General features: G+C 47.8%; 1 protein-coding gene across 1 annotated transcript in view; it reads left to right on the top strand.

Annotated features, from left to right (window-relative positions):
* GGT5 (gamma-glutamyltransferase 5) overlaps positions 1-9,993 on the top strand; it is a 29,944-nt gene extending 19,951 nt beyond the window's left edge. The window contains exons 8-12 of the mRNA XM_053369013.1: positions 1,664-1,854; positions 4,219-4,316; positions 5,992-6,104; positions 7,227-7,337; positions 8,845-9,993. Coding sequence (XP_053224988.1) covers positions 1,664-1,854; positions 4,219-4,316; positions 5,992-6,104; positions 7,227-7,337; positions 8,845-8,991 — 660 coding nt within the window. The 3' untranslated portion in view covers positions 8,992-9,993. The remainder of the gene's footprint in view (positions 1-1,663; positions 1,855-4,218; positions 4,317-5,991; positions 6,105-7,226; positions 7,338-8,844) is intronic.
* The last annotated feature ends 568 nt before the right edge of the window (positions 9,994-10,561 follow it).

Here is a 10,561-nt window from a genome sequence, read left to right as displayed (position 1 = left end):
TCATTAATATATATCTATATATCTATATATCTATATATCTATATATCTATATATCTATATATCTATATATATGTACATCTAGAGCTGCCTTGGTCAACCTGGTGCCCCCCAGATGTTTTGGACTACAACTCCCATCTGCTGATGGTTGATGAGGGTTGTAGTCTGAAAGGAATCAGATAAGAACAGGGATATTTTTCAGCCGGAATTTACCGGAACTCAGTGACGGCACCCCTCAGGGGGGCTCCATTGCCATTGTAAGAGGACAAGGAAAGAGTTCATGGAGAGTCCTAGCACATCTTTCTTCTAGAAAAAAGCACTGGATAAGAATGTAAGGAACTCTGGAGCTTCATGCCACCCTCATCTAGCATGGCTAAATGAGTCTCTTCATGTTTCCAAAAAGACAGGGTCTGGGGCTTTGGTTTTGCCTGGACCGAAAGGGGAGGGAGTTCTGCAAATTTGGACAGAGTTGAGGGGCAGCCGCTGCGGAGAGAAGACAAGAGGGGGAAACTCTCTTCCTTGCTCATAATTGCAGAGCTGTTCAGGCAGCTGACGCCTCAGCATTCTGTCATCATGAAGCCCAAATATTCTAGTTATCATAAAATTGAGATCAGGCAGGTGCCTTCATTGTACTCTTTCTGGCACCTGGCAACAACGTTCTTGTTTAGGTGAGCCTACCCAGAGGCTTGGAAAGTTGAGGTAATGTTAACCTGTTTTAGCATTTTAACTATCGTTTTTACAATCAAGCCGTGTGTACGTACAGTATATATAATAATAGAATCAAGACATTTTCCGTTTCAGCAATTCAATTTCACAATCTGATTTCTGATATAGAATAGCTTTCAATCGTTTTGCCTGTTGGGATGTGAATCGAAGCTAGGAGAGGATATATTTATGAGCTGTTATCCTTCCTTCCTCACGTTTGTGAGTTCAGCATCGTGCCATCCCTTTACAGCTTAAAACAGAAAGCTTACATAGGCTAGTTTCATCCAATACAGGTTGCTTTGAGGCAGACTGGATTCTCCTGTTATTTTCCTCTTTCCTCACCCTTAGAACAATAACCACACAAACAAGTCTTGTTAAAAAAACCCACCATTTACTCACTCAGAATACTTGCTAAAAATTAACTGGCACAGCAGCTTTGTTCAGGCGGGCTTAAAGTGGTCATTTGATTACAAAGGCATACTTAAGTCTAGCTCATGGGTTGGCAGACTAAGGCTCGGGTGCCAAATCCAGCCCAATTGCCTTCTAAATCTGGCCCGCAGACGGTCCGGGAATCAGCATGTTTTTACATGAGTAGAATGTGTGTTTTTATTTAAAATGCATCTCTGGGTTATTTGTGAGGCATAGGAATTTGTTCATATTTTTCCCCAAATATGAGGGACTGGCCCCCTGCTGAAAAAGTTTGCTGACCCCTGGCATAGGGTGCTGGGGATGAGTTTATGGAAGATGGGAGGCAATGGTTTGAAAATGTTTGGGAGCCAGTGGGCGAGACAGGTAAATAGCTGCCCTCTGCAGTTGAAGATAAGCACTGCAAGATGTTGCTCCCTGCAGTTTACATTCCTATCCCACTGAGCCCAGCTTTGACTTTTCCAGAGGGCACCATTCCTCCTTTGCAGCTGTGGTTATCGGGACCTGCCTCACTGAGATGCGCTGTGTTTTTTAGGGTGTCTTGAGTGAGCTGATCTCGGACTCCTTTGCTAGCCAAGTCAGGCAGCAGATCGATGAGCGGGGAGACCACCCAGCATCCCACTACCACGCTGTCCAGGTGGGAAAGACCTCATTTGGCACCTCCCACGTTTCCGTCCTGGCTGAAGATGGGAGTGCTGTGTCAGCCACCAGCACCATTAACTACCCGTAAGTAGGAGCGGGTGAGCCCCAAGGGCAAAGGCGGGACAGAAGCTTCTTCTGTGCTTTCTCCCAAAGCACATAGCTGTCAACCGCCCCTTATTTGGCGGGAAAGTCCCTTATCCCAGCGCTGTGTCCCGCTGCTGTCCCTTATTGATGATGTCCCTTAAATTTCCCGGGTTTCAAAGGAAGCAGTTCCTCTCGCTCCCTCCCTGCCGGCCAGGGAGGAGGGAGGCTCCAACTGTGTTGCTTGGCTGCATTGCTCACCCAATAAGGAGTCTAAGAACGACTGGGGGGTGGAGCTTGCATGCCTTGTGCCGATCAAATCGGCTGCGTTGCCTGGGGACTCGCCTTTGCTCAGCGCTTCCCAGCGGAGAGGTGACAGTGGTTTTCCTTGCTGCATCCCCTTTGCTGGGTTGCTGCGCTGTGGGAACCACCGCTTGAGGCTTCGTTTGGCTGCTGGCTGGGCTTTCTGCCTTTGGCTCAGAGGGGCTCAGAGGTTGAACATACCTGTGCTCCGAAAATCTCTTATTTTGGCTGCTGATCCCTTATTTTCGAGGCTGCTGGTCCCTTATTTTCAAATCTGTAAGTTGACAGCTATGCCAAAGCAGGGCCTCCAGACAGCCCCCTTTATTGCAATAATTTCATGCGCTGGGAGTTTCCCCGTCTGAAACTCTGGAGATCCATTGCTGCCAGTCTGTGCAGAAAACATGGAGCTACATGGACCAACGGTTTGACTCTGTGCTTCCTATTTAAATCAGACCTTAATTCAGAGCCACCTGGTTGGCCACTGTAAGAAGAAGATGCTAGACTACATGAGTGTAGCCAGGATTCTTTTGGGGGGCAGGATTTTTTTTAGGGGGCAGAACCTTAAATTTGTATTGATATAGGGGGCAGGCCCCCCTTGCTTATGCCCATGCTGGACTAGATGGGCCTTTGGCTTGATCCTTCAGGCAAGCTCTCCGTGTGCCCTGAGGACTAGAATCTTGTTTTAATTTTAGGGGAAGGGCCATAGCGGTAGAGCATGTGCACAAAAAGGCCTCAGGTCCAATCCCCAGCCATATTTCCAGGCAGGGCTGGGGAGAGACCCCCTCTCTGGAATGCTGAATAACCATTGCTGCCGGTCAGTGTTGGGAATATGGAGTTAGATGGACCAATGGTCTGACAAAGAAGAAGAAGAAGGAAGAAGAAGAAGAAGAAGAAGAAGAAGAAGAAGAAGAAGAAGAAGAAGAAGAAGAGGAGGAGGAGGAGGAGGAGGAGGAGTTTGGATTTGATATCCCGCTTTATCACTACCCGACGGAGTCTCAAAGCAGCTAACATTCTCCTTTCCCTTCCTCCCCCACAACAAACACTCTGTGGGGTGAGTGGGGCTGAGAGACTTCAGAGAAGTGTGACTGGCCCAAGGTCACCCAGCAGCTGCATGTGGAGGAGCCGAGACGCGAACCCGGTTCCCCAGATTACGAGTCTATCACTCTTAACCACTACACCACACTGGCACCGTCCTACATTCAAACTGCTGGGCTGTGGGAGGCAGAGAGTGGGACGCCGTCTCCATGGTTCCTGGCCCTCTTGCAGGGATAGAGGTCTGGCATTTTCCTGTTTCCTTTCCTACTGAAGGATAAGAAATCCCATCTGCTCACTTCCACTGCAAAGGCACACTGGAAAGGCCCACTTGGAGAGGCCAGGAACAATGGCATCCCTGCTCTGGGCTGGCCACACAGGAGTTGCTTAACCCTCTCCTTCCCTGCCACCTGTTTGTGTCCCCTGTTCTGGGCACCGCCACCCCACCAGGGGAAAAAAGAGTAGGGAGGAGAACTGTGTCCCTTCCTTTCTTTTTTTAAAAAAATATATTTTCATTAACAATTTCAACATACAAACTATCAAAACATATTGTATTCATTCTTATTTTTCCCTTCCCCCTTCAAACCATAGCTGTCAACATTTCCCTTTTTTTAAGGGAAATTCCTTTATTCCAAATAGGATTCCTCACAAGAAAAGGAAAAAGTTGATAATTATGCTTCAAACCCTCCGTCCCCCCGCCCGTCTTCCCTCAGCTCCTCTCTGATTTCTCAGCACATATTGTTCTCTGCATGTTATAAAATTATACATATCCTTACGTTATCTATCTGTCATGTTATCAACCAATAAATTTGTGTATGTTTATTCAAAACCTGCCAAGGAGTCCAGTTCATTTTGTTGTCTTTTTAGATAATTTGTAAAAGGCTCCCGTTCTTCCTTAAAGTCACAATTGTCCTTGTCCCGCAGTTTGTATGTGAGTTTAGCCAGTTCTTCATAACTCATCAATTTTTCTTGCCACTGAGAACTGTGTCCCTTCTGATGGTGCCCTCAAACCTCTTCTCTCCTCATGCTCAGGTTTGGGTCCATGGTGTATTCGCCACAGACTGGGATCATCTTAAACAATGAACTCGCTGACTTTTGCATGAAGAAGTTGAATAGCAGTATCTCACCAGGTGAGCTCCACCTCCGCTGGGAAAGCCCATTATAAGCACAAATGCTGGGCAGGAGGGAATGAATGGATGATGATAATAATGATAATGATAATAATAATAATAATAATAATAATAATAATAATTATTATTATTATTATTATTATTATTATTATTATTATTATTATTTATTATTATTTATACCCCGCCCATCTGGCTGAGTTTCCCCAGCCACTCTGGGCAGCTCCCAATCGAGTGTTAAAAACAATACAGCGTTAAATATTAAAAACTTCCCTAAACCGGGCTGCCTTCAGATGTCTTTTAAAAATAGGATAGCTGCTTATTTCCTTCACGTCTGCTGGGAGGGCGTTCCACAGGGCGGGCGCCACTACTGAGAAGGCCCTCTGTCTGGTTTCCTGTAACCTCACTTCTTGCAATGAGGGAACTGCCAGAAGGCCCTCGGCGCTGGACCTCAGTGTCCGGGCAGAACGATGGGGTTGGAGACGCTCCTTTAGGTATACTGGGCCAAGGCCGTTTAGGGCTTTAAAGGTCAGCACCAACACTTTGAATTGTGCTCGGAAACGTACTGGGAGCCAATGCAGATCTCTCAGGACCGGTGTTATGTGGTCCTGGCGGCCACTCCCAGTCACCAGTCTAGCTGCCGCATTCTGGATTAATTGCAGGATGGATGGATGGATGGATAGATGAATGGATGATAGAAGAGTCTCAATGGGGGTTGATTGGATTCCAGGACAGTTCACCCACACCCTGAAGAAAAAGGAGATCAAATTGGCTGTGGGTCTTCTTTCGGCTCATTAACCTAAAGGCGCAAATATTTCTCTCCAACAATAAGGAGAGAGAGAGAAAAATAATTATTGGGAATTATAGGGACAGAACTACCTAAATTGTATAGAAACCTTTTCATGTATGCAACTACAGCGGCAAGAATGCTACTTGCCCAAAAATGGAAAGAAGACGTCGAAGTCCCAGCAAAGAAAGAAAGCATACAAAAACTTATGGAATATGCAGAAATGGCGAAACTTACCAGGAGAATAATAAATCAAGATAGCAAACTTTTTTAAATAAAAGAATGGAAATGGTTCGTTGAATATTTACAGATAAATTGTAAACAGATAAAAACACTGGCAGGGTTATTGTAATAACCTGCAGTTATGTAAGAGTATACAGTGGTACCTCGGGCTAAGTGCTTAATTCGTTCCGGAGGTCCGATCTTAACCTGAAACTGTTCTTAACCTGAAGCACCACTTTAGCTAATGGGGCCTCCTGCTGCCGCCGTGCCGCCGGAGCATGATTTCTGTTCTCATCCTGAAGCAAAGTTCTTAACCCGAGGTACTATTTCTGGCTTAGCGGAGTCTGTAACCTGAAGCGTATGTAACCCGAGGTACCACTGTATATTTAAAGAAGATAAATAAATAAATAAGTTAACTTAATTTGGATATGCAGAAGATATTAAAAATAAATATAAGGAACTGCAGAAAGCGGGGGAAGGAAGTCAAGTTTTGAAATGTTAAAATGATTGTAAAATCAGTGAAATGTATATATCTGAAAAGCATAAATTTAAAGAGAGAGAGAAATAAGAATATCCAAATGCACAAGGTGAGGTTTTTCCTCTTTGTTTTAAAAGTGACTGTATAGGTTGCTCACCCCCCCCCCCATTTCTTGCTGCCCCCAACTATAGGAGAGATGCCCCCTTCTTCCATGACCCCATCCATCCTCATTTCCCGCAATGGGCAGTCAAAGCTGGTGGTCGGAGGGTCAGGCGGGCAACTCATTATCCCTGCTGTCGCGCTGGTAAGTTGACAAAAACACTGGATTCCTGGCTTTAGCATGGAAAGCTGAAGCTGCAGAGTTAACACCTGTGAAATCTGTCCTTTTGCTTTCTGATTTGTCCTGGGGGAAATGGCTTAAGTTTTGTTTTGAAAAGGTAGACTGCCTCTGGACTTGGAGGCTTGATTGAACTCTCGTGGTCAGCATCTGTTGCTATTTATTTGTTCATTTATTTGTTTATTGCATTTATAGCGCACCCTTTTCTCCAAGGAGCTGAAGGTGGCATACATGGTTCACCACACACACACACACCCTGCCATTTTATCCACACAACAACCCAGTGAAGTAGGATGGGCTGAGAGAGGCAGTTACTGTCCCAAGGTCACCCTAGTGAGCTTCATGGCCGAGTCGGGATTTGAAACCTGGTCTCTCCCAGGTGCTGGTGCCACACTTTAATAATAATAATAATAATAATAATAATAATAATAATAATAATAATAATTCATTATTTATACCCCGCCCATCTGGCTGAGTTTCCCAAGCCACTCTGGGCGGCTCCCAATCAAGTATTAAAAACAATACAGCGTTAAATATTACAAAACTTCCCTGAACAGGGCTGCCTTCAGATGTCTTTTAAAGATAGGATAGCTACTTATTTCCTTCACATCTGAAGGGAGGGTGTTCCACAGGGCGGGTGCCACTACCGAGAAGGCCCTCTGTCTGGTTCCCTGTAACCTCATTTCTCGCAATGAGGGAACCGCCAGAAGGCCCTCGGCGCTGGATCTCAGTGTCTGGGCTGAACGATGGGGGCGGAGACGCTCCTTCAGGTATACAGGACCGAGGCCGTTTAGGGCTTTAAAGGTCAGCACCAACACTTTGACTTGTGCTCGGAAACGTACTGGGAGCCAATGCAGATCTCTCAGGACCGGTGTTATGTGGTCATGGCGGCCACTCCCAGTCACCAGTCTAGCTGCCGCATTCTGGATTAATTGCAGTTTCTGGGTCACCTTCAAAGGTAGCCCCACGTAGAGTGCGTTGCAGTAGTCCAAGCGGGAGATAACTACACCACTACACCACACTGTCTGCCTGCTGCGAGACTTCTCTTCCATGAACATGTCTAAAGCCAGGCTGCTCCTTCTCTTGCAGACCATCGCTAACAAGCTGTGGTTTGGGTATGATGTGGACAAAGCTATAAAGGCACCGATTCTCTGTGCGAACAGCGGCGGCGGCATTGAAGTAGAGAATGACTTTGACAAGGTGAGACGTGTGAGCAGCTCTCTGGGGTCTCAAGGGGAGCCATGAGACAGAGGCCTACCTCCAACATGTCCCAGAAGAAAACTGGCACACAGGTCTCTGGGGGCTGTGATCTCACAAGAGAGCATGTTCCCCCCCCCAAAAAAATGGGGCATCCCTATTAAATCGGGACAGTTGAGGCGTATGTCAGTGATTGTCACAAGTCCTGCAGCGTGCAAAACATAAAGCGAAAGCCCTGTGTCAGTTTTTAGCTCTGCGCTGCGGACTACAACTCCCATCAGCCCCAGCAAGCACAACTGGGCTCTCATCACCTCCCGTGTCATATGACCAGTCTGGCTGGGGCTGATGGGAGTTCTAGTTCCTGGGGGAGCCTGCTGTACAGATCCCAGGGTCAATCCCTGACAGCAGCATCTCCAGGAAAGGTTGGGAATGGCTCCTGGGCATGAAATCTTGGGAGAGTCACTGCTTCCAGTTGGCAGCAACAATATTGAGCTAGGTGGTGTTAGAATTCCTGCTCCATGATTGCAGTCATGGGATTTTTGTCTATCACATGACGGTACTGTATTTTTCGCTCTATAGGACGCACCGGACCATAGGACGCACCGGACCATAGGAGGGGGAGAACAGGGGGAAAAAAATTCTCCCCCTCTCTGCTCAGCGCCCTTTCAGCGAAGCGGCAGGAGAAACGGAGCCCCTTCCATTTCTCCTACCGCACAGCTCTCCCTCTCTGCAAGACTCTCCTGGCTTCAGCAAAAGGAACCTGTAGCCTTTGGAGCACAGCACGAGGTCCCGCTGCGCTCCAAAGGCTTCAGGCGGCTATCCCTGAAGCCTGGAGAACGAGAGGGGTCGGTTTTGCTCTCCAGGCTTCAGCGAAAGCAACGCGAAGCCTCCGGAGCGCCGAGGGAGCGCTCCCTCTGCACTTCGGAGGCTTTGCGTTGCTATCACTGAAGCCAAGGAGCCTGCATTCACTCCATAGGATGCACACACATTTCCCTTTAATTTTTGGAAGGGAAAAAGTGCGTCCTATAGAGCGAAAAATACGGTATATGTTTTGACTCCATAAATGACGGAGACAGGATGTTTGTGTTACTGTGTTCCGTGAAGTGGGACTATTGTCCTTTGTTCGTTCTCTTTGCTGTCTGATGCTAGAGAGAGAGGGAGCCATGTTGCAGTGCTCCGTGTGTGTTTATATGTAAATGAAGTAGATTAGCCAAAATGCTGAAGTCTGTCACGCAAGCTGCGAAGACTCTGCAGATCCCTAAGTGTGCTGGTGTCTGTTGGCATCGGTCGCTGTGATGTTCGGGCTGAATAAAGCTTTTGAAGCTCCCGAATGATTGACCAGGAAGGAGAGAACATGCCAGTTGGGCATGTGTCTCTGCCAGGGTCCTACTCGAGTGTAGGACGAGCTCCTGACAGACAGACCACTAATTCAGCTTTGCCTAAGGAAGCTTCCTATGTTCAAAGTGATGCCTGTATTTCCTCTACCCTCCTCCTCTTCTTTTCCTTGCAGAGTGTTGAGGCGGCACTGAAGCAAAAGGGCCACGCAGTGAAGACGATACAATGGAGCCTGAACGTGGTGCAAGCTGTTTCTAAGGACGGCCCCTGCCTCTTCCCCTACTCGGATGTAAGGAAAAATGGCCAAGCCTCTGGCTATTAGTAGCCCAGCGGCTATTTGGCCTGAGGCAAAGCCAGAGGGCCTGGAGGACCCGTCTGCCTGCCTGCCTGCCCCTCTGCACTCTCTCAGAGCAGCTGCTGCAGCTTTGCAGCCACTTCTGGGTCTGAAAAAAACACGAACTTGTTGCAGCTGGATCCCTCCATCACATATTTCTTTTTCTCGGGGAGAGAGACAGACAGACAGACAGACAGACAGACAGAGAGTGAGAGGTGTTTACAAGAGCAGTGCTATACTGTGGAAGAACTGAGCCAAAAAGCAGCCCTTGCTTTTGCTGCATCCTGAGAGTGCAGGACGGATCTTCGTCTCCCTTGCCAGCTCCTAGCACCTTCTGTCCAGGCTATGTGTCGAGATCCAAGGAAGATGGGCAGCCTCGCAGGGAAGAGAAGCTGGCATGAGTGTGTGGCAGACAAGAGAAAACCATTTGCCAGCATTTGCCGCTCTGTGAAAGATCTGGGTTGTGGTGGCAGCAGCAGCAGCTGGTGGCAAAGGACCTGCCTGAGGATATTTTCTGCAAGCAGGCAGGCAGTGAGTCTCCTCCCCGGATAATGCGATGGTTCTGGCTCCTCAGAGGAGGAGCCAGCCTGCAGATTTCATGATGCCAGAGGCTGCAAAGTGCTTGGGACGAAGCTTGCCTCATCGGCCCACAGCCAGAAAATGAAAAACACCTCTTTGACCCTTTGGCAGCAAACCCTCAAGAGCAGACACTTGGTAGACTCTTTCCCTGTGTGGGATCACAAGTGCTCCGGGTGAAGAGAAAGCCGCTCGATGCAACACCTGCACCAGGTAGTGGCTCCTAGAGCAGTCAAGATTAGCAGCTCCAAATTGTGTTTGTGTTTAGGAGTGTGTGTGCAGAGGGCATTGTTGATGCCAAGCCAGGAGCTTCATTCAGCAAAAGGACAGCTGCGCAGGAATTGTGTTTTCTTCTTCGTGCAAGTTTGACGTGCAGAGTTCTATATTTTTTAATAAATGAATTGTCTCCTTTTATATATAGTCCAAATCTCTGGGTTCCTCACTCAAGCTCTTAGCTGCCCCCTGCCCCAATTTTAACACCCCCACATCCGGACTTACTGTGGATCCAAGAGGGACTGGAGTGGGAGGGCACCCTCCTGACTTGGGTTCAATTTTGCTGTTTCTGAAACTGCCCCTGATAAGGTGTCAGGCTTCAGGGACTCCCTCCCCTGCCCCCCTTTGGCAGTAGATAAGCAGAACAAAGAGAAAGGAGTCTCTTACCAGTTAGAGATTTTAATGAACACAGCGAGAGAACAACACATCTATTCTTCAGAATGAAGGTGCTCCCCATTAAGGTTTCCACCCACTTCTCCCCTGATTATCCATGTCACTTCCGCGTCCTGCAACCTGATCTCGCAACCACTGTGCCTTATGTGCGGCCACCTTATCTGGCCTCCTTGACCTTGGGCTGATCAGATGGACGCTTTCCAGCAACACTGAGTCTTTTAACTCTCTCTTTCCCAGTTCTTCCTCTCCTAACTGTTCACCCCCCCAGTTCTTCCCAACTTCTGTCTTCTGAACTATGTCCCTCTGCCAACCACTG

Source organism: Podarcis raffonei, chromosome 16 (assembly GCF_027172205.1).
Source record: "Podarcis raffonei isolate rPodRaf1 chromosome 16, rPodRaf1.pri, whole genome shotgun sequence".
NCBI lineage: Eukaryota > Metazoa > Chordata > Lepidosauria > Squamata > Lacertidae > Podarcis > Podarcis raffonei.
This window is presented reverse-complemented; position numbering and strand designations above follow the sequence as displayed.